General features: G+C 39.5%; 1 protein-coding gene across 1 annotated transcript in view; it reads left to right on the forward strand.

The window, feature by feature from the left end:
• The window catches only part of ARHGAP28 (Rho GTPase activating protein 28), a 196,342-nt gene that overhangs the window by 107,677 nt on the left and 64,001 nt on the right, over positions 1–24,664 (forward strand). The window contains exons 2-3 of the mRNA XM_008051849.2: positions 5,270–5,472; positions 15,985–16,202. Coding sequence (XP_008050040.2) covers positions 5,270–5,472; positions 15,985–16,202 — 421 coding nt within the window. The remainder of the gene's footprint in view (positions 1–5,269; positions 5,473–15,984; positions 16,203–24,664) is intronic.

Consider the following 24,664-nt stretch of genomic DNA (forward strand, 5'->3'; position numbering starts at 1 on the left):
AAACATACGTGTGCAGGTATCTTTTTTATAGAGTGATTTGTGTTCTTCAGGGTATATTCCCAGTAGGGGGATTGCAGGGTCAAATGGAAGTTCAATTTTTAGAGCTTTTAGGAATTGCCACACTGCTTTCCACATATTGACTCTCTTAAAGCAACAACGGTCATAACTTTTAGGGGATATAAACACGTAAGGAAGCAACATGTATGACAATAGTAATATAAAGGGTGGAGGAGAATTACACTTTGTATGGTATTTACATTGTTGTGAGATTGCAAAATAGTTACAGATCTCTGGGATCCACTAAAATATAGTACAAGTTATAGCTAAAAGGACAGTGGAAGAAAAAAATAGAATAATAAAAATCTTTCCTTTTTTTATGCCAATTTGAATTTATGATAAATATGGCACATAAAATTTAATTTTAAACCTAGTAGTGTTTTCTCAGTGAAACTTGATGTGTAACACAGTTGCATTCTGTTTTTCATGTAACATTTTCCTGGTATTGTTTTGGAATAAAGAAAACACAAACCACTGATGAGGCCTAACTCTGTTTTCTCCTAATATGGTGAGGTATGAAGCTGCAGATTAAGGCTCTTCAGACTGTCAGATGGCCTAAGGGTCAAAATGGCGTAGTTTCAAGAGTAAAGTTCATGGTCCAAACTCCAGAGGCCCTGGGGTGAAGGGGAAATATTTGGATCTTTAACTAAAAATGTGAGAGCTCTTCCAAGTGCGCTTATCCCCAAAAATGCTGTCTGACTTTTTTGCCAAAAAATAAAATAGTGGATCATTGCAATTAAAGGATTCTCAGGGTGGATTATCTCGCATGAAACCAGCATGTTATTCAGCAGCCCACGACCAGCCTTTCACATCTGTTCCCTCTGCCCCCAAGCAGTTTTATGAAGGTCTTTTCTCTGAGATCCTATTAGTATACCCTTTGTGTGACTAAGAAACTGTATCTTAATTGATATTGTGATCACTAGTCCTAAATATATCTTCCTCTTGTCTTCTATGATTCCCTTATTATTTTTCACTTCTTCAAACATTTTTAGCACTTGGATATATCTGTATGTTTGCTTAACTTCTAAGACACATCATACCACTCTGTGCAGCCATTGAGGCAATGTCATGGTGCTAGCATGGAAAAAAATGTCAATGACATGTTTTTGAGTCAGGAAAACGAAGCAGCTTATAGAACAATATTGATATAATACAGGTGGCGAAGATCTCCGTTGTTGCTTTATACAATTGTTTATTAAATGTTTCTACTTACACATGACTTGGTTTTCTTACAAGTCAAGCATATTTACTTTTAAAAGAAATCAACCTAAGATATCCAGAACTAGAAAAAATTTTGGGTATCCATATGCTTTTTCTGAATATGGTACATGGGGGGCAGTCGTCTGTGTGAGCAGTGGCAATTCATTTCAGTCTTTTAAGCAGTAGATGCTTTTGTACTAGTAACTCTATGAATTTGTTAGTGGTTTTCAGTATGTCTTATTACAAAAGGAGAAAAGTCTTACAAGCCTAAAAATAATGAAGGGAGCAATAATTGGCTTGATGTCTTGTTGATTTCATAGATATTTCAACCACCAGAATGTGTCTGTCTTGTTGAGCTGTAGAGAATTTAGTGAAAAGCTCTTATCACTCAGTTATTAAGCGAAGCTGCTTAAAAATCTTTTTTAACCACACAACATGTAAAAAGCAAAAGCGAATATTTCATGTTTTCCTGAAATGTTTTGATTTTAAAAAATAAATTGAGGCCGGGCACTGTGGCTCATGCCTGTAATCCCAGCACTTTGGAAGGCCGAGGCAGGAGGATTGCTTGAGCCCAAGATTTCAAGACCAGCCTGGGCAGCATAGTGAGACTTCATCTCTATAAAAAATCAGAAAAATTAGCTGGGCATGGTGGCTTGTGCCTGTAGTCCCAGTTACTTGGAATGCTGGGTCTGAAGGATCCCCTGAGCCTACAAGGTCAAGGCTGTGGTGAGCCACTGCACCCCAGCCTGGGTGACAGAGTGAGACCCTGACTCAAGAAATAAAAATAAAAAATAAATTGTGTATCTTGCTGTCAGTTAATGTCAAAACTAGAACTATTTACAGTCAAGTGCCATAAAAAGATCAGTGATAAAATTCCAGACTTTTTGAGCTGTGGTCTCACACTGTTGTCCAGGCAGTAGTGCAGTGGCACAATTATGATTCACTGCAGCCTCAACCTCCTGGGCTCAGGCGATTCTTCCACTTCAGCCTCCCAAGTAACTGGGCCTAAGGGGACTACAGTCATGTGTCTCCACACCCGACTGATTTGTTTATTTTATTTTTTTTGTAGAGACATGTTCTCACTATGTTGCTTAGGTTGGTCTTGAATTGCTGGGCTCCAGCAATCCTCCTGCCTTGGCCTCCTAAAGTGCAGGGATTACAGGTTTGAGCTACTACACCTGAATAAATTCCAGAATTTTTTACTTAGGGTCATTTAGAAATCTAGAGAGATTCCTGGAGGTATAGAGAAGATAAGCAAACAAAAATTTTTTGTCTTATGAAAATATCATTCCCCCTCTTCTTCTGTACTCTCATGCATGTAAGTATTCTTTACATGTGCCATAGGCTGTACTAAATCTAATAACAATCTACTGCTGCTCTGTATATCGAAGATTCATTGTCTTAAGTGAATCATAAAGCCCACAGTGAGCATTCCTGTCCATTGCTCGCGTTACCTCTTTCCACCTGGGATTTCTTGTTTTGAATGAAACAGCTCAGACCACACATTGTTTAAGAGATAGTCTCAGTCTTCTTGTTCAGTTTCACCTGAATCCAAGAAGAAGGCAAGGTTGGAGGAGGTTCTTTGAAAGAAGTTGCAGCCGGGCTTGGTGGCTCAGCCTGTAATCCCGCGCCTTTGGGAGGCTGAGGTGAGTGGATTGCCTGAGCCCGCGGGTTCGAGACCCGCCTGGGCAACTTGGCAAGACCTCATCTCTACAATAAATCATAAAATCAGCCGGGCGTGGTAGCATTCGCCTGTAGTTCCAGATACTTGGAAGGCTGAGGCGGAAGGATCGCTAGAGCCCAGCAGGTAGAGGCTGCGGTGGCCGGGAGCAGCCACTGCACTCCAGTCTGGGCGACAGAGTGAGATTCCAACTCAAAAAAAAAAAAAAAAAGAAGTTACAAACTCACACCAAATCTGAAAATTAAAAAAGAAAAAAAAGTCAGTAAGAACAAAAACAGATTTTACTACAAAGTATTTACTACAAAGTAATACAAAGTGTTCCAATTAATCAAACATTCTACTCCTAGGAAGTGTAATATATGTCTGTCATGTATCATGGAGCCATGTACAATGATCTCCCCCAATTTCCTCTCCTCCAGCCTCTGGCACCACCATTCTACTTTCTGTCTCTGTGAATTTGACCGCTTTCAGCACCTCATATAAATGGAATCGTATAGTACTTGTCTTTTTGTGAGTAGCTTATTTCACTTAGCACAGTGTCCTCAAGTTCCATCCATGTTGTAGCATGTGTCAGAATATCCTTCATTTTTAAGACTGAATAATATTTTGCCTATATATACCATATTTTGCTTATCCATTTGTTCATTGATGTACAGTTTGGCTGCTTCCACCTTTTGGCTATTATGAATAATGCTACTGTTAATGTGGGTGTATAAATATTTCTTTGAGCCTCTGCTTTTAATTCTTGTGGATATATACCCATAAGTGAAATTGCTGGATCTTATGGTAATTCTATGTTTAATTTTTAGAGGAATCACCTTACTGTTCCGATAGAGGCTATACCATTTTACTTCCCCACCAATAGTACATCAAAAAATTAGAAAAGAAAAAAGTACTATACCTGCATAATAAACATTTGTATACCTAACTCTGAATTGTACCCCACATTTTTAAAATAGAAATTTTAAAAAAAAAAAAACAGTGCATAAGGGTTCCAGTTTCTCCACATCTCCACCAAAACTTGTTTTGTTTTGAGCCAGAGTTGCCCTGGCTGGAGAGCAGTGGCATGAGCCACAATCATGGCTCACAGCAGTCCCAACCTCCTGGGTGCAAGCAATCCTTCTACTTGGGACCACAGGCATATGCCAGCACACCCAGCTAATTTTTAAAAATTTTTTGCAGAGATGAGGTTTTGTTATGTTGCTCAGGCTGGTCACGAACTCCTGGGCTCAGGCAATCCTCCCACCTCGGCCTCCTAAAGTTCTGGGATTACAAGTGTGAGCCACTGCACCTGGCCCAAAATTTGTTATTTTCTTTTTTTAAATAGTAACCACCCTAATGAGTATGAGTAGCCAACTTTTTACACCCTTCTCTGTCATTATCTCAGATACTTTACAGAAGCAAAAATGTGTTTTTAGTCAGGCTCTCACTGTATCACCTAGGTTGGAGGGCAGTGGCAAGATCACTGCCCACTCAGACTCCTGGGCTCAAGCAGTTCACCTGGCTGTAGCCTCCCGAGTAGCTGAGACTATAGGCACACATCAACACACCCAGCTAATTTTCTTTTTTGTAGATGAGGTCTTACTATGTTTGAGGCTGGTCTCAAACTCCTGGGCTCAAGCAGTCCTCCCTCTTTGGCCTCCCCAAGTGCTGGGATTACAGGCATGAGCCACTACGCCCTACACAGAAGCAAAGTTTTACTATACTTTTTTTTTGTAAGCCAGCATCTTTCTCTGTGGTCAGACTGGAGTCCAGTTGTGCAGACATAACTCTATGCAGCCTTGAACTCCTGGGCTCAAGCAATCCTCCTGCCTCAGCCTCCCTAGTAGTTGGGTCTACAAGCATGAGACGCTACACTTGGCTAATTTTTTCCTTTTCTTCTTGTGGAGCTAGGGTCTTGTTCTGTTGCTCAGGCTCAAGCAGCAGGACACTCATAGCTCACTACAGCCTCAAACTCCAAACTTCAAGTTACCTTTCCATCTCAGCCTTCTGTGCTGGGACTGTAGACGTGAGCCACTGCACCTGGCCCTTGTTTTTTTGGTTTTTTAATTTCAAAGATGTGGGGTACAATTCAGGATAAGTCCCTTATTTTAACTAATAAATAATAGTATTTTATGAGTGTGTGAAAATTATAAAAAGCATTTTCATGTTAATTTTATATGACCAGAATCATTATGAAGTATATAGAATTTTTCAAAAGGGCCATTGTCACTGAATGGAGAATGTTCCCTCAAACACTACCATACTAATCCACTTTTCCATTTAGTGTAATATACCCTTATAATATAAATATAACCAACTTTCATTCACAGATGTCTTTTTTGTCCCCAGAAAATCCATCCCACGCTGCCGAAGAATCAACAGGATGCTCTCCAATGAATCCCTCCATCCCGCCTCATTCAGCCGCTCCAACTCACAAGCCTCCGTAGACAGCGCCTCCATGGAGGATTTCTGGCGGGAAATAGAAAGCATTAAAGAGAGCACCATGGGAGGACAAGAGGAACAGCCACCAGCCGAGGCCATGCCTGTGGATGGTAAACGCTGAACTTGTTCTCCTGTGTGCTGACTGACTCTTTTTCTGTAGGCAGGCAGGAATCATCCCAGTACTAATTTAACCAATGAGTCTGTGGAATTCTGCACAACAACTACATACTCCCACTGATTGGGATCTACTGTACTGGTTCAGGGCAGCTTTTATCCAAGGTGGCATGACCTGAAGGAGGGCTGGTCCCAAAAAAATCCAAATTGATCTCTTATGCATCACTTCTTGGGGATGCTGTACCCATCTGTTGATTGGATTCGTTATTAACAAACAGGCTGAGTGTTCTAATTTTGATGGCCTTTGCATTTGTACATTTGCCTATTCATTGCTGAAGAGAGAGAAAAATTTTGGCAGTATAATTTTGGAGAAAAAATTTTACTTTAAAGCATTTACTGGCCAGGCACAGTGGCTCATGCCTGTAATCCCAACAATTGGGGAGGTGGAGGCAAGAGGATTGCCTGAGCCCAGCCTGGTCAACTTGGCGAGACTCATCTCTACAATAAATAAAAAATTAGCTGGCTGTGGTGGTATGTGCCTGTAGTTCCAGCTACTTGGAAGGCTGAGGTGGAAGGATCGCCTGAGCCCAGCAGGTCGAGGCTGCGGGGGCTGTGAGTGTGCCACTGTACTCTAGTCTGGGGAACAGAGTGAGACTCTGAGTCAAAAAAAAAAAAGAAAGAAAAGAAAAAAGCACTTACTGCCATGACTGTTTTAGATTGTTTTTATATTCCACCAAATAAAAGGCGTGTTGAATATTCTGACTTTCAGTAAAACTAAACAGAATATGGTTGAAGACTGGGAGAAAAAAACAAAAACCAAAGAGCAGTATAATCGTCCTTAGTTCTCAAAAACAGCAAAACTGCTCACCCGGGATTGAAAGGGTAGGTCATCTCTTCCAGGCCCTCGATGTCAACGAGTAAATATTTAAGACATCCAAGAGAGACTAAAGGTATTTGGTAAGTATACAGCTAAGAATGTTTTTATTAGCCAGTGATTAACCTCAAGACAACGACCAAGGTAAACTGAAACTTTAGAAAACCTTCTCATTGTCATTCTTTTTTCTACAAGTCTGTCTTTTTCAGGACTAATAAATAATCGTTTAGATGTACCTCCATTAGTATATGTCCCACATTGGTAGAAATAATAAGCCCATCACACATTTGAGAATTCATTCAAGGGAACCGCCCTCCATCAGTGAAGTATATTCTTACTTCCATCACTTGCTTCCTTAATTTTTCCTTTTAAGATCCAGAAAACAGGAAGACACATAAGGGAAAATACTTCTTATCCTCATCCCTTTTTTTCTTATTTTTTAGCCAGATAGCTGTATAATCACAAATTCACACTGATAACCTCCTTTTTATTTTTTTGTTTTTGAGTCAGAGTCTCACTTTGTTGCCCAGGCTGGAGTGCAGTGCCATGATCCCAGCTACTGCAGCCTTGACCAGGGCTCATGCAATCCTTCTTCCTCAACCTTCCAAGTAGCTAGACTACAGGCATATGCCCCTACACCTGATGAATTTTTTTAATTTATCGTAGAAACAAGGTCTCGCCAAGTTGCCCAGGTTGGTCCTCTCGCCTCTGCCTCCCAAAGTGCTGGGACTACAGGCGTGAGCCACCATGCCTGGCCAACCTCCAATTTTGATTCAACACCACAGGCTTTGCTACTGTTCCCTTTTTCTAAATGTGTGACTCCCTTCTCCAGTAATGAGAAACCTGACTCCTACACTCTACCATACATTTACTCATTTGCTCAAGCCTAGAATACACAGAAGTTATTTTCAGTTTGCTTGCCTAAACTGCTACAAAAAGCAGACCTATTCGCTAGATATTGATTCACAGATATTTTTTTCCTGTTGTGTTTGCACATATCTTAAGTGTATAATCAATGAGCTTTGACAAATGCACTCACCCATAGGACCTGACACTTATCAAGATAGATAACATTTCAACCAAGCTAGAAAATCTCCTTATATTTTTTTCCCCCGGTCTGTCTCTTCCCTTCCAATGACAACCATTGTTCCAGTGTGTTTGCATTACAAAATAGTCTTGGGTTCAGCTTCTTTCACTGAGCATGTTTTTGAAATTCATCTAATGTATCAACAGCGAATTCCTTTTTATGACTGGGTAGTTTGATGAGTTCACTAGGGCTGCTGTAACAAAGGACCACAAACTGGTGGCTTAAAACAATAGAGATTTATTCTCTTGTAGTTCTAAGGGCTTAAAGTCTGAAATCAAGGTGTCCACAGGGCCATGCTTTCCTGGAAAGTTCTCAGGCGAATTTATTCCATGCCTTTTCTTAACTTCTGGTGTTGCTGACAATCCTTGGTGTTCCTTGTCTGTTGACACCACATTGTGCTGCCTTTAGAGTCACACAGTGCCCTCCCTGTTTTTGTCTGTGTCTCTTTTCTTCTTACAAAGACACCAGTTATATTGGATTAAGGGCCCACCCTTACCCAGTGTGACCTCATCCCAATCTCCATCTTAATTACATCTGCAAAAACCATGTTTCCATATAAGGTTATATTTGCAGATACCAGGGTTTAAGATTTCATACATCTTTGTGGGGAACATAATTCAGCCCTTAGTGGCAATATTCCATTATGTATTCATAGAGTGCCGCAGATTTGTTTAATGGCTTGTGGTTTGTTTACAATTTTGGCTATGCTGAATAATGCTGCTATGAGCAATCTTGTGGAAGTCTTTTTGTACAGATAAGTTTTTCTCTTGGATAGATGTATTTTTCATAGAATATGTTTAACTACATAAGAAACTGCCAGTATTTTTCCAAAGTGGTTGTACCCTTTACACCCCTTCCAGCAATATATGACAGACAGTTCCATTTCCATATGCTAGCAGCCTTTGAGGTTATCTGTGTTCTTGATATGCGTGATTCTAACAAATGTGTGGGGTATCATCTCATTGTGGTTGTAACCACATTTCACTGATGATTAATGATGTTGAGTATTTTCCTGGACTACATTGTCCTTTCATACCTCTTGCTTTGCGAAAACTTCTGTTTTTTTTTTTGTTTGTTTGTTTGGTTTTTTTTGAGTTGGAGTCTCACTCGGTCACCCAGACTGGAGTGCAGTGGCTCCCGGCCACCGCAGCCTCGACCTGCTGGACTCTGGCAATCCTTCCGCCTCAGCCTTCCGAGTAGCCGGAACTCAGGCGCGCACTACCATGTCCGGCTAATTTTTTGATTTATTGTAGAGATGAGGTCTCGCCAAGTTGCCCAGGTGGGTCTCGAACCCACGGGCTCAGGCAATCCACTCACCTCAACCTCCCAAAGGCGCAGGATTACAGGCTGAGCCACCGAGCCCAGCTTTTTTTTTTTTTTTTTAACTGTTTTTTTATTACTGACTTGTATGAATTTTGTATATATTCTGGATATTAGTCCTTTGTCAAATATATGTATTGCAAATGTTTTCTCACTGTCTGTGACCTATTTGTATTCTTTTTTTTTTTTTGAGTTGGAGTCTCACTCTGTCACCCAGACTGGAGTGCAGTGGCCGCACCGCAGCCTCAACCTGCTGGGCTCCGGCGATCCTTCCGCCTCAGCCTTCCAAGTAGCTGGAACTACAGGCACACGCTACCACGCTCGGCTCATTTTTTATTTATTGTAGAGATGAGGGCTCTCCAAGTTGCCCAGGTGGGTCTCGAACCCACGGGCTCAGGCAATCCACTCACCTCAGCCTCCCAAAGGTGCCGGATTACAGGCTGAGACACCGAGCCCAGCTATTTGTATTCTTAATGGGTCTCTTAATTAGGTTTCTCTGTGTGTGTGTGTTTCCAGTTGTTTGTTGCTGGCATTTAGAAATACAATTGATTTTTGTATCTTTACCATTACCTTCCTAAATTGATTGTCTACTAGTCATCTACTAGAATTCTTAGGATCTTCTACATATTCATCTGTGAATAGAGACTGTTTTTCTTTGCCTTTCTGATGTGTAGACCTTTATTTCTTGATCATGCCTTATTGTGCTGGCTGGGGCCTCCAGTACAAGTTGAATAGAAGTGTGATAGCACATGTCCTCGCTGTGTTTCCAGTTTTACAGGGAAAGGGCTCAATAGCCACCATTAAATATGATGGTAATTGTAAACTTTTTGTATGCTTTTTACCAGATAGCTTTCTAGTCCTAGTTTTCTGGCAGTAATGTGATTATATATATTGTTGAATTTTGTTACATGCTTTTCTAGCATTTTGGATCTTTGAAAAATAAAATACAATTTTTCTCTTCTTTGTTCCATGTTTTTGTGTTTAATTTGTTTGGGTTTTTTTAAAGACTAATTTTAAATCTTTAAATATGAATATGAACAGTTCTTTATAAGCATGACTTTCATTCTATCCCATAAATTTTGGTGTGTTATATCTTCATTATCATTCAATGTTAAATGTTTTCTGATTTTTCTTATTTGTTACTTAATTTACAAATATTTAGGGATTTTCTGGACATTTTGTTTTGGTTTCTGAGTAAACTGTGTTATGGTAAGGTATAACATAGTTTGTAAGTTCCAATCTTTGAAATTTGTTTAGACTTATTTTATGGCCCAGAATATGGTCTGCCTTGGTAAAGTTTCCATGTGCACTTTAAAAAGAATATGTTTGACTGTTTTTAGTGTAGTTTTCTACAAATGGTTGTCAGATTAAGATCGTGGTTCATTTGATCGTATCTATTGTCCTCTTACTAATTTTTGTCTAATTATTCTATCAGTTACTGAGGAAAGTTATTAAAATCTCCAACTCTGGGTTTATTTTGTCCTTTTGTCAGTTTTTGTTTCTTGTTTGAAACTCTGTTATTAGGTGCATGTACCTTTAGGATTGTTATTTCTCCTTGTTGAATTGGCCCCTTTTATCATTATAAATGACTTTCCTCAATACTTCTGATAACATTCCTTGTCTTGAAGTCACCCTTATCTCCTATGATACAGTCACACTGGCTTTCTTAGGGTTACTCCTTGCAAGGTATGTGTTTTTCCATCCTTTTACTCTCTTCTTATCTGTCTCTTCATATTTCTTTGTAATTTCTATGTTTGCATTTTAGCTGTATTGCTTTGAGTTTTTTAGTTGCTGTTCAGGCATTTTAATATTCTTCTGTAACTTATCATAGTCTAAATTATTATACTTCTTCAAATAAAGTATAAGAATCTTGCAGGCCAGGTATGGTAGCTCATGCCTATAATCCCAGCACTTTGGGAGGCCGAGGTGAGAGGATTGCCTAAGCCCAGAGGTTCGAGAGCAGCCTGGGCAACTGGATGAGACCTTGTCTTTATGATAAATCAAAAAATTAACTGGGTGTGGTGGCACATGCCTGTGGTTCCAGCTACTTGGAAGGCTGAGGTGAAAGGATCTCCAGCAGGTCAAGGCTGCGGTGGCCATGAGTGTGCCACTGCACTCCAACCTGGGCAACAGAGTGAGATTCCAACTCAAAAAGAAAAAAAAAAAGAATCTTGCAGCGTATAATTCCATTCTTCTTCCTGTCCAGTGCTTTATACTATTGTCATATGTATAGCACCTACATATGTTGTACATATGTCAATTCGCTGTTGTAATTTTTGCTTTAATTTGTCTGTGTACTTCTTATATATTTTTTGGAATAATTTCGAACATATAGAAAAGTCACAAATACAATTCAAAGAACTTTTTTTCAGAGACTATTTGAGACTAACTTGCCAACCTGATGCCCCATCACTTATTCACAGGTACTTTAGGTGGTGTGTGTGTGTGTGTGTGTGTGTGTGTGTGTGTGTACAGATAGAGAGAGTCCCTGTACAGTCACCAGTCACAAGGTACATATTTAAAATCAAGAAATTATCTAAAAATAATTTCTCACACATTGCTATCATTCAATCATAAGACTACATTCGAGTTCTAGCTATTTGCTTCTGTATTATTTTTTATCACAAAAGTCTGTAATTTAGAATCACTTGTTGAGTTTAATTGCCATGTTTCCCTTAGTTTTTTTTTTTTTACCGCCTGGAAGTTTCTTAATCTTTCTTTGATTTTTATGACCTTGACACTTCTGAAGATTATAGGTTATTTTGTAGAATGTTCCTCCATTGGGGTTTGTCTGCTGTTGCCTGATGATTTAGATTCAGGTTATACCTCTTTGGCAGGCTGTGGTGCTGTCCTCTCATTGCATCCTATCAGGTGGCTCACAATGTTGATTTCTCCCACTAACTGGTTATGTCCACCTTACTTAAGGTGGTATATGCAAAGTTTCTCCAATGTGCAGTTAATCTTTTCATGTTTGTAATTATTACTCATTTTCTTGGGAGATACTTTTAAACTATGTAAATATCCCAGTATACATCAAAATATTTATGTCAGAATGGACTCTTGGTTTATTTCATGGGTATGTCTTTTACTTTCATTTATTTTGATGCTCAAATTGTCCCACATTTGATCTGGTAATGGGCTAGGGAATATGTAAGCAGATTCCAAGCATCCCAATGAAAAACAACAGCTGAAGGCTAAAATAACTGACCAAAGTTACAGATGCTGCGTAGAGTAGGGAAAACAGTTGGGAGTATGAGTCAAGTTAACTGCTAGAACTATAATGAACTCTCTTTAGAGCAGGTTAAGGAATACACAATCTCTAATTGAGCACTCTGAAAGAGGTGGTGTTTGAGCTATATGCAAAAGCAGAAATGTTGCCTTCTCTAATAGAGTTAGTAATCTAGAGGAAGAAAAAAGTAACTAATGAAAAAATATAAATAGCTATAATTTGGGGAGAAAATTATTTGAAGAAAAAGAAACAGCAGTATTAGGATTGACAGCAGTAGGACATGACCTTGTCTGATGGGCTCAGGGGGAAAAAATGACTTCATTGAGGAAGGGATATATAAACTGAGATCTAAAAGATTGGTGGTCTTTAATTACGGGGTCCAATAGAAAGACTGACTTGTCCACAGGCCTTGTGACATAAGGAATGTGGAGTTTTGGGGGAATCCAAAGTAGGCCAGTTTTGCCAGAGAACAGGGGTTGAGGAAAGCATGGTATGAGTGTGTCTAGAAAAGTAAGTAGTTTCATATCTTGTCGATCATCTTAAGGGTTATAGTCTTTTTTTTTTTTTTTGAGTTGGTGTCTCACTCTATCGCCCAGACTGGAGTGCAGTGGCATGTCCCCGGCCACCGCAGCGTCAATCTGCTGCGCTCTGGCAATCCTTCCACCTCAGCCTTCCAAGTAGCCAGAACTACAGGCATGCACTACCATACCTGGCTAATTTTTTATTTATTGTAGAGACAAGGTCTCGCCAAGTTGTCCAGGTGGGTCTCAAACCCGCGGGCTCAGGCAGTCCACTCTCCTCGGCTTCCCAAAGTGCTGGGATTACAGGCTGAAACACCGAGCCCAGCCAAGGGGTTTATTCTTAATCCTAAGAATAAAATACAATATTTTTATTTGACTTCGAAAAGACTGATTTAGTTACAGTGGAAAATGAATTGAAAGGGGGTCAAGATTGACTGTAGGCAGAACTGTTGGGAGTCTTTTGCAGTGCAGGGAGAGAGGATGGTAGCTGTGACCAGGATCATGGCCGAAGAGATAAAAGAAGGTGGACAATTTTGAGAAATAATAAGAACATCATATCAAAAGGTCTTGGTAAGGCGTTGGAGTTGTGTGAAAGCGAAGAAGGTCTCAAGAATGTTACCTGAGTTTTTCACTTGCCTAGTTATGTGGATAGTGAGTTTCTCTTATTGAAATGTGGAATCCTGAAAGAAACCTTGAGTTGGGATCAAAGAATATGAGTTCAGGTTTGAACACAGTGAATAAGACATATGATTGATAGAGCCAAGTAGACATTGAATAGGTGGTTAGGTATATGAAACTGAAATTCTTAGGAGTGCTCTCTGTTGAAGCTATACATTTGACAACTGGAGTGATGAGCATAGGAATGCACTGCACCTAATTCAGCAAACTAGGAGTAACACTGATGTCTGCCATGCACATCTCTTGCCTGTGGAAAACATTTTCTTACATTTTCTGCAGTCAGAGTCCAAGGACTTCGACCATACTCATACCTGGTTTATGTCTACTCTAGCCACCAATTACTCTTTCATTATTCTTTTTTTTTTTTGAGTTGGAGTCTCACTCTGTCACCCAGACTGGAGTGCAGTGGCCGCTCCTGGCCACCACAGCCTCGACCTGCTGGGCTCCGGCGATCCTTCCGCCTCAGCCTTCCAAGTAGGTGGAACTACAGGCACACGCTACCACGCCCAGCTCATTTTGATTTATTGTAGAGATGAGGTCTCGCCAAGTTGCCCAGGCAGATCTCGAACCCACGGGCTCAGGCAATTCACTCACCTCAGCCTTGCAGGGCGCGGGATTACAGGCTGAGACACTGAGCCCGGCATCTTTCATTATTCTTTACAGAGGTAGAGGGAGGAAAGCAATTTTTAAAACTTTGATATTAAGCCATATTTATAAACTTTGTCTTCAGAAATAAAAATCCTATCTAAGACATAAGTAAAGAAAGACTTCCAAGTCATAACTCACTAACTTAAAAGGTGTATTAGTTTAGATTAAGGCTGCCAATCATAAATTCACCTTTCATTTCTGTTAAAGGGACAACTTAAAAGCAAATGAACAATAAAAACAAGACAGCAAATAAAATATTTGCCTAGCTAAGAGTTTGAACCCATAAAGCACATTAGAGACTTTGTTTATACACCAGTGATGCAATAATGTAAGCAGAGTCTGGTACTCCTGCACTGACGCTTTGACATGCTATTTACAAATTACTTTAATCTGCTCTTAAACAGCTCTCATTTGGGTAATGCCTGTTTAGCATTGTTCTCAGAAATGTATGTGTAGTGAATTTTCTGATACAGGACATTGTTATTCTGAATTCCTTATGTTTCTTTATATCTAGTTTACAATAGCAATTGACTCTCATTGATGAATTTTAGGTTTTTGAATAGCCTTCTGAAAAAAAGAAATGATTATCTAATGTTTAGAATAAAAAGAAAAGTTGGAGAATGAATTGCTGTCATAAGTACATTGATTTTAAAAATCCTCATAGCCACCTAATACTCTTGTTATTATTACCCTCCTTGTTGTATTTTTTCTCTGGTTTGGTCTTGAGATCTTTCTCAAGAGAGAGTGGCTATAAACTCTAACCCTGCCCTAGAGGAGTTATAGGTATTTGGTCATGAATGTTTAAATTGTGCCTTTCACTGGATACTTCTTTATCCGGTGGATGATCTGATTTCTAAGTGTCCAAGAAAAAAGTTAGCTTCAGGTGTGTTGGCCAGGTGAGACACAGAGGAGGCAACAGAAGAGACAGGAGAAAGAGAGAGGGAGGGAAGGAGGGAAGGAGGGAGGGAGGGACAGAACCCTGAGGGAGGGAGGAACAGAACCCTGAGAGAGGGAGGGATAGAGGGAGGGAGGGAGGGAGAGACAGAACTCTGTGGGCCAAACCCTTTATTCCTGTGGGGAGTTCCAATTGGCGTGTTTAGAGCAAGCAGGTACAAATTCTATGGAGTCACACTGTGACTGAAGTGGTCACTGTGGCACATCTGCGTAGTTCATGTAGTGTATGTGAGTCAGTGGGAGGAGTCATGCAGTTGTATACAGCTGTCCCATAGGGAGGTGGTCACCAGGAGGTGATTGAGTATGGCAGGTACCTGAATCGGCCACATTAAGGAATTGGGAGGAGGTAGAAAACTAGAAATTGTGTTGAGTGACTAAACCTTACTTCTGGTATGAAAAAATTAAGCCAGAATCCAAAATAGATGTCAAGGCAACATAAAATTATAGGGATTCACTGCACTGATTTTGCTGACAAGAAACTAAGACCTAGAGATCTCTTAAAACTTAAAATTATTCAGCTAGTAAATGGCGGCACTGGGATTCGAAAATGCATTTGAGTAATTAAAAAATCTTTTTGTGTTCCATTAGACCATTTTAAAATTATAGTTTTGGTTTAAATATTTATATGGTATTATTTGTTGAAATCAATAGGCCAGATATGGCTTATATTTAACTCTCCGGCAAGGAAAATGACCTTACCAAGTCTGCCAGTTACCTTATTCTACCAGAAAATATTTTAAAATTTGACTCATTTTAAAAAGCAACATGTCCTGGGTGCAGTGGCTCACAACTATAATCCTAGCACTTTGGGAGGCCAAGGCAGGAGGATTGCTTGAGGCTGGGTATTTAAAAATTAACCGGGCATGGTGGTACATGCCTGTAGTCCCTGCTACTCAGGAGGTTGAGATGGGAAGATTGCCTGAACCTAGGAGGTCGGGGCTGCGGTGGGCCATGATTATGCCACTGCACTCCAACCTGGGCAACACAGTGAGATCCTGACTCAAAAAACAAACAAAAAACCCCAGACTTTTCATTCTTTCATTCTTATAGTTCTTTTCTTAAAATAACTGTAGAAAAAAATACATCTTATATTGCTTACTGGTATTTCTTATCTGATATGCACAGATCTACAGATACACAAATCATTCAATCACATGGAAAATGTCCTTACCCTCCCTTGGTGATGTTCTTTTACAGAAGGAGAACTTGAAGCAGAGTGGTTGCAAGATGTGGGTTTATCAGCTCTGATCTCTGGTGACAAAGAGGAAGATGGCAAGGCCTTGCTCTCTACATTGACTCGGACTCAAGCAGCTGCAGTGAAAAAGAGATATAATACCTATACTCAAACCATGAGGAAAAAGAATAAGCAGCCTGTCAGGGATGTCAGAGACATCTTTGGAGTCAGTGGATCTCCTGTAAGTAATAAACACGGCTCAAAAGGAATTTGTTTTGATTGGGAAGGTGGGGACTGGGGTGGAAAAAGAAATGTCAGAAAAGGCTGGGTGGCTGGTTCCATTCTAGCTTTTTGAGAAAAATAAGTCAAATAGACAATGCACATTTTTACAGATTTGAACTTTAGCAATCATTCCTTATCATCTACTCTGCAGTTTCTCATAGTACTAAGTTTATTTCCTTCTTTGTTAAAGTTGGAGTGTAACTACTTTGGATGTGGAACTAGTCTTTGTGGGTAGGATACACAGAGGCTTCACTTAAATTTAAGCACTGAATGGAAACTGTGTGGTCAGGCAAAGGAGTCCCAGGAAGTGGACTTAAGTATTGTAAGCAAGTCAGGTGGTTTGGTTTAAATGGGGGTGGTTATGAGAGAGTAGGTATAGTGGCCTTTGTGTTCAGATAAATTTAAATGGTGAAAAAAAAAGAGAGATTGAGAGAAAAGAAAGATACCAGCATGAATTAAGTGGGCAAGAGAATGATTCAGAAAACCTCAAGGGAAGCATCACGTGACTTGTGAGAAATGGCTGGCTGAAGGTCCAGCTTATCCTTAGCAATTCCATGGCCACAGTTTTACTTCTGAGGCTATTAATCTTGCTCTCCGAGGTCTTCATTTGTTTTATTACTAGCTCCGCCTGATGTTTACTCCTTTTCATTGCACCGTGGTATTACAATAATTGCATCATTGATGCAACAAGTACTTACGAATACATTTTCTGCGTGAGGTTCTAGGTTAGGTTCTATGCAGATAGGATTCTTGGAACTTTCTGAGTAATTAGTATACAGAAAAAAGGAAATTTGCTATTCAGCTGCAGTGACAAGTTGCCTGGGGCAAGTAAGTTAATCACTCTGATCTAGATTTCCTATCTGATTAATTATAATATCAATAATGACATACATTAAAACTTCAAGACTATTAGGAGGAAATTAGGGTTGAAGACAATCTCCAATTTAAGTTACTTTAGGTTGTCTGTAAGTCATGTCTTATCTTGGATGAATTAATCACATTGGGTAATGGCCAGGGAAGCTCATATAGGCCCAGTTAACCTTTGCATTTATGCCAGTCCTAGAGTAACACTGTCCTTCAGAACTTTCTACTGTGATGGAAATGGTCTGCTTCCATATTGTCCATTGTGGTAGCCCCAGTTTCATGTGGCTACCAGCACTTGAAATATGGCTAGTGTGAGTAAGAAACTGAATTAATTATTTTGTTAATCTTAATTGATTTAAATCGAAACAGTCACATGTGGCATTGCAGCATATGCATTTAACAGCACAGTTCTAGAGTCTTCTGCCCTACACGATATACCTGTGGTAAATGCATTCTGAGGTCTGTGCTGTGGAACTTTTCAGCCTAGTTGAAACCCGTGTCTTTCTGGATGGTGGGATTTTCTACAACTGTAACTGAGGAAAGGTGACTCCCACAACATGAGACAAGGACATCAGTTACAGGTGTCCTGGGAAAGATGCCCATCAGAGAAAAGTTTTTGCTGGTTTAAATTCCCTGGGTTGTTTTTCAGTTATCTTCCAGATCATCTCAAAAGGGGTCCTAAAAACTTCGCCAGCATGTTTTTTTTCGCTTTTATTTCCAGCTACCTCCAACTTAGGTTTTTCTTCTCCTTAGCAAATTGTGAAAGAGAAAAGGGTCTATAGACTTCCCCCGAATCTCTCAAGTTAAATTTTATGTTTTAAACATAAAGTAAAATCTTTTGCTTTTCTGAGAAATGCAGGTGCAATAAACTGCCCATTGTCTAACTCCAGGAAAGGCAGAGAGAGGGCTTTGGTGGGTACATTTGTGGTAGGTGAGACCCAGGGTTTTTCCTTCCGTCAGCCCTCCTTTCTCCTTCAGTCTTGCTGTTGAAGCCCCAGTTAGAGAGTGAATTGAGAGTGGCAAAAGAAAAGCCATGTACTCCAGGGAGTGAAAGGGGTCTTGTGCTATCCTGGAAAGATGGGGCAGTCAGTGAAATGAAAGTAAGTAAAATCCTGACATTGTATACAATACTTTAAAAATTTAGGTTGTTTCTTGTTTTCATGTAAAAAACCATATACAAGGGAGTCCCCCAAACAACCAGAATTATCTTTTGGACGGTAGACCCCTTATGTTAAGTACAGGTTCCCCCCCAGGTAAGTATTCTAGGAACCTATTGCAACCAGCTAGTGTTGTGAGAGGCTGCGTTCAGCTTCAGTGAAATTTTTTGTGGCAAACAGTTGACTGGTTCATCCACCATGACATTGCACCTGCCCACATCATGCTGAGTGTTTAGTGATTTTTGACCAAAAACTTCATGACCTCCCATGCCCAACCCTTCCTATTCACCCAGTTTCACCCCAAGCAACTTTTTTTTTGTTTTCTCAATGAGAAAAGTCTTCAAGAGGAAAAGTTTTGCTGATGTGGAAGAGGTGAAGCAAAAAACAGCAGAAACACTAAAAGGTATCAAAATTGATGAGTTAAAAACCTGTCTTAAACAGTGGAAAAAGCATCTTGATAGCTGTATTGCATCGAACAAGAGAGTACTTTGAAGGTGACTGAAGTTTAAAATGTAAGAATAAATACACAATTTTTGATAAATTCCGGAGGTTTTTTGGGTCCCTCATAAACCTAGCCCTTTTTAAAAAATGTTATATATTTACTATATATAAGGTCTAATAAACATCAACACAGTTTTTTTTTTTTCCTAAAAAAATTGGCATCTGATTCTACAGGTAAAGAGACGTGAAGCTTCTTGGGAATGTGCCTGAACTTTCTCAGTTTCTTTTTGAATTTGATGATATAAACACCAGTTCTTTCTTCCTCGTGCTCTGTCTCCATCCTGGTCTGTCTCTCACTTTGTCTGTGTTTCTTCTTGTCTCTTTCTCTTTCTTCTCTGCCTTTCTCTTCTTGTCTCTTTGTCCCCCTCTCTGTCTCTTTCTATTCTTTCTTTTTTTGGCATTATTTGCCTACATTCGTCAAATAATTACCTAAAATTTTTCATTTCACTTTCTTAGTGAAGACTTAACAAATTTCATAAGGATATTTTGCACTAATCTTAAACATATGAATTTGACCCAGTATACTTATCTGATGAGAATATAAATTCAATAATTTATAAAATAGATGTGTGGATTATACCTGTTCTTATTTATTTATTTATTTTTGAGTTGGAGTCTCACTCTGTCGCCCAGACTGGAGTGCAGTGGCACGCTCCCGGCCACCGTAGCCTCAACCTGCTGGGCTCCAGCAATCCTTCTGCCTCAGCCTTCCAAGTAGCCGGAACTACAGGCGCGTGCTACCACACCCGGCTAGTTTTTTTTTTTTATTGTAGAGACGGGGTCTCACCAAGTTGTCCTGGCGGGTCTCGAACCCCTGGGCTCAGAAAATCCTCTCGCCTCGGCCTCCCAAAGTGCTGGGATTACAGGCTGAGCCACAGAGCCCGGTCTGTTCTTAATTTTTTATACAGAGAATTACATGCTCTAAATCACTTTCATTCAGAATTTGGAAGCTCTTTGTTCATTTTCTTTTCTCATGTGCTACTGCTGTGGGAAATATAATGTCTCCATTGGTCTCGATCCTTTATCTAATAGATATGGCAGCTTTTTGAGTTATATTTTTTGTTGTTGGAATCCTGAAATTTCACTAGTTTTATTTTGCAAAAAATTTCATCCTGTTCAGTACTAAGTGAACTCTTTGAATGTGAGAACTAGTTCATTCTTCAGGTTTTGCATATTTTTTTCTAATATGTAAAACAAGTATTTATTCTTTTCATTTTCTCAGTCTTTTCCCCTGTGAGACTCCTGTTTGATGATTGTTGCATTGTTTGGATTGGACTTGTGTGTTTCTTAAATATTCTCTTATACTTTCCAAGTGTGTGTGTGTGTGTGTGTGTATGCATGTGCATGAATATGTGTGTATATGTTTGTTCTGTTCTGACTTGAATATCTCTTCAAGTTTATTTATTAGGAATTTGTCCATAGTTGTCTTAATACTTATGCCTTTCATTAATTTTTAAAACCTAATAGTCATCTTGCTGATTTGTTGAAGTCCCTTCTTTTCCCTGATTTCTCTTTCATTGTAGCAATCTGCTCTTGTTTCTTGGCTGCAGTAGTCTCTTAGCACTCTGAAGGTACTAACTAAATTAAACCTTAAATTCCAGCATTTTTCTTTTCCTTGAAGTATCTGTTTCCTTCAGAGTCATGTGTTTATTTTTATCATCACTGTTATCCTCTCCCATTTTTATAGTTTACTTGACTTAGATATTTGGACATTGATTTATATTGATTAGTGAAGGACTAGATTAATTGATTAGTATAGATAACGGCAGTTGTGTAGACCTGTTTTCTTCAAGAAGTCTCCTTGACTAGAAGTGTGGGCCTGTGTGAGTGGTGAAGAATATTGAGTGTCTTTATTCACTCGAGAACATGTAAATATGGCATCAATGCCAAAGTAACTAGGATGCTGAAGAACTGTAGCTTATTTTTTTTTAGGCAAACTGAGCATTTCTTTTTCTACTCCTTTCCATATCCTTTTAGAAGGCTACAAGTGAAGTACAATTCAACCTTCCTTCTGTCCATGACCACCACACCCTCACTGGCACAGCCACCACCACCACCATGTTAGTCACTGTCACCAAGAGTCAGCTGCTTCCGGCTCTTCAGTATTCGAAGGGAAGGGTCTGCTTAGCCTTTTTGCTTAGAAAAATATTTTGCAGTTACATTGGTCATTGCCTTCCAGGGTGCCTCCCTGCTCTTTTTATTTTCATTCTGGAAATGGGCTTTTTCTGGATCAGCGTTTATCTTCTACCCATTTTTCTCTTGTGTCTTTTTGCAGGCTTAGCTCTTCCTGTACCCTTACCAAACCATTGTTGCCAGCTTTTTATCTACCAGAAGCTTCTAGCAACTTCTATTCTGCTAATGGAAATGTTTAGTGGTTTTCAGAACTACACCTTTAAAAAGATATCTCTTTTGTCTCTTAGAGTAAATTTCAGGGAAGGAGAAAGTGGTATGTGCATTTTGCTATCTTGATCCAATTTTTTGGTGTCTATTCTTCAGTAGCGTCTACTCCTTTCAAAAAATAAGTGTGATTTGTACCCTTATTATGAAAGCAATACCATAATCTTTACCAGAAGCTTAGAAAATGTAAATAAGCAGCGTGAAGAATTTCATTAAACAACCAATGAACTTAATTTGTAATGGAATTCTTACAATGAAGGAATAGAATATTTAGCCCTTGTTTTATTAAAGCTATTGTACATTAAATTTTAAAAATGTGAAATTAATCTCTGGATACACGCATAGTCCTGTTCATCATGAATAGAATTCCAGTACCCAAATTCATTTTTCCAATATTCAAAATATATGAATTAAATATTTCTTTCAGTAACGCATTTAATTGGGCAAAATAGCCCAATTTATCTCCAGCTTCATAACTGATAAGCAATTAGCTAAAGGTAGAACTGATTGATAATTGACCATATAAATATAGACTTTCAGAATGCTTTTAAAACCATGATTATATATCTCTTGTATATATTTGACCTCATGTAACAGTAAACCCCAAAATTCATGAGTTATATACAAATATGGATTCGTTCTTCTCTCAAGAAACTGAAGTAGGAAATCTTTTTCCTTAATGTGCATCCAGCTTCCTTTTTCTCTTCCATATGCAGCCTTCATCTTTTGCTTACAAGTTGTCTAGGCCACTCCAGGGACCATATCCATTTTCCTGGCAGTTTCTGGAACTTATCTAATGGACTCTGTCCCTCTTCTACCCTTACTTTCCTAGAAATTCTACTCAGTAGAATTTCAGTTGCATCTTATTGCCCAGCTTTACACCATCCTTAGCTGCAAGGGAGTCTGAGACACTGATTTTTCTTTAGTTGGGCAGATAACTTCCTGAAAAAAAGTCAGGATTCTGTTAAAGATGATAGCAGATTGAATTGGGGGTATGCAGTTGCCAGTGTCTTCCACAGATAACAGTGTCTATTAATGTGCTTGGTATTTAGTATGCTCTCAGTATGGGTTGATATTTCGCTCAGTGCATTGGTCAATGAGTAGGCAGCCAAAATCTGTATGAATGTACACATGCTGTGAATAACAAGTGATTAATTGCACAATTAAATTTGGGAGGCTATTCCTGAAAAAAATGTGCTTTCATTTTTTTCAATAGCCAAATGGGTTTTGTATCCCAGCTCTCTTTTGGAAATGACCCTGAATGAAGAGTGGATATCAGTAATTCCCTAAAGAAATGGTCAAGTGGTAAGATAAAGCAAGGGAAACTGAATATAGGGAGGTTAGAAAAAATAATTACTTAAAGGCAGTCAGGAAAGCGTAGGGAAAAAATGCCCACATAACCTTGGAACAGTGAAGAAAAAGGAGACTTAAACTCAGGAATAAGTAATTAAATAGAAATCCACAAATAACTACATGCCCTACCTGTACCTACAATACCAAAAATAACAGCTACAGTCACAGCTGCAAGACCAAAATGTGGGGGAGGTTGTCAGCTCAACTTTTGTTCTCTGGACTGAGCTCATAATGGAAAATTGTAAGCTACCCTCCAAGTATCTTCTAGTATTAATTTAATTCTCACCATAAAAAGCATTTTGGCATTTCAGTTATTTTATTTATTTATTTTGGAGTTGAAGTCTCACTCTGTCACCCAGGCTGGAGTGCAGTGGCTCACTCATGGCCACCACAGCCTTGATCTGCTGGGCTCAGGTAATCCTTCCGTCTCAACCTTCCAAGTAGCTGGAACTACAGGCACACATCACCACGCCGGGCTAGTTTTTTTGATATATTGTAAAGACGAGGTCTTGCCAAATTGCCCAGACTGATCTCGAACCCGTGAGCTCAGGCAATCCTCTCACCTCAACTTCCCAAAGTACTGGGATTATAGGTGTGAGCCACTGCGCCTACCCAGCCATCAATTATTTTCTACATGTAAATATTTTCTGGGGAGCAGCATCATATCATATTATCTGAAATGTGTGGCAATAAGTGGGAAAAGCACACTAACACAGGAAGTCAACTCATTTCGTAACGGCCCACCTTGTCCATTTTAGTAGTTTCAAAGAATGCTAATCTGTCAATGAAGCTGTGTCTCTGATGAAGGCTTTATTTATATGAGGTGAATCCCATGCCATGATCAGTACCATCTGGCACAAAGCCTGGGTCCTCCTTTTGAAATGGTACACTAGGAACAGAAGTCATAGAAGGACGGGGGTTTGCTGACATCAGCCTCCACTTGGATTCACGGTAGCAGACCAGTAAATGGGAGACTTTCCTTAGTTATGCTTCAGTATGTTTTCCTCTCTTTAGCTTTCCTTTTTTTCTTTCCTGTTAGAGGAAGAGGAATTCTTGACTGTTCCAAGAATGACTTCTGTACTGTCCATGATCTGGCGAAGGTGGTGATGATAAATGATGTTTAGTTTCCATATAGTTTATTTTTATCTTATATCTGTTTTATGGGAGGCACTCTATCTGGATCTTAGAATGGTCTTAATGCAGGCCAACTTTTGGTCCCTTCCAAGACTCTACAGGATGGTTTGGATGTGGCCACTTTGTGTCCGGGCTGCTCTTCTGCTGCCTGAGGGCAGGCTGAGATCTGGAAGTGCATGTAGTCAGCTGGTGCTGTAAGCAATCCTGTTTTGCAGATTTCATCATAGTCTTGTTTTCTGATTTTATTGTATTTCTCCTAAGAGTATTCACTCCTTCTTTCAGAGGTCTTTGTGTTTTCTGTTGCATCAGCCTCAGGTGCCCTCAGGTTTTAGATCGTTCCCTCGGAATAGGGAGATTTACGAAGTATTTTACTTCCAACCTGGACACTTGACCTGAGACGTTTGCGCCTCTCTGCTGCCCCCCACAGGGTCATATGTAGGATGCTCTTGGGAACAGAGTGAACCACCAGGGCCTGTAGTATCAACAGGGTGGATGCCCCCTGGTTTCCCCAGAAGAATGTGATTCGCTTGTTTGAATAATTCCATGGGCTGGTAGAGAACTGAATCCCACTGTGCAGGGATAACTAAGGACTGTCCCCTGGATAAGGAGGGTTGTTTGACTGGACAACATCAGCAGGAGCAAAGTTGGGAAGAGAACTTACTATTATGGCAAACCAGATGTCAAGGCATCATATAATTATTGAGCCTTATTTTAGATCTTACACCACACCTACACTCCTCCCCCTAGCTGGAGACCCTTATTAGTCTGGGCAGACTTTATTTCTTTTCTCGTTTTTATCCTCATGTTGTATCTTCTAACTTCTTCCAAACTAGAGAAAATAAAACGGTGATTTTTTTGTAGATTTTCTCCTCTCTCAGTATGACATTGTAGAGAAACTTCTGTTTTAGAAGTGTATGTTGTGTAAGGATACTGTGTGAGTAGATTTTTAAATTGAACTACAGACTTTGCATCAGGCAAGCAGAAGCCTATAAAGTCTGGAAAATATATTTCTTAC

This window comes from Carlito syrichta, unplaced genomic scaffold (assembly GCF_000164805.1).
Source record: "Carlito syrichta isolate Samal-C Ts95f unplaced genomic scaffold, Tarsius_syrichta-2.0.1 Scaffold239038, whole genome shotgun sequence".
NCBI lineage: Eukaryota > Metazoa > Chordata > Mammalia > Primates > Tarsiidae > Carlito > Carlito syrichta.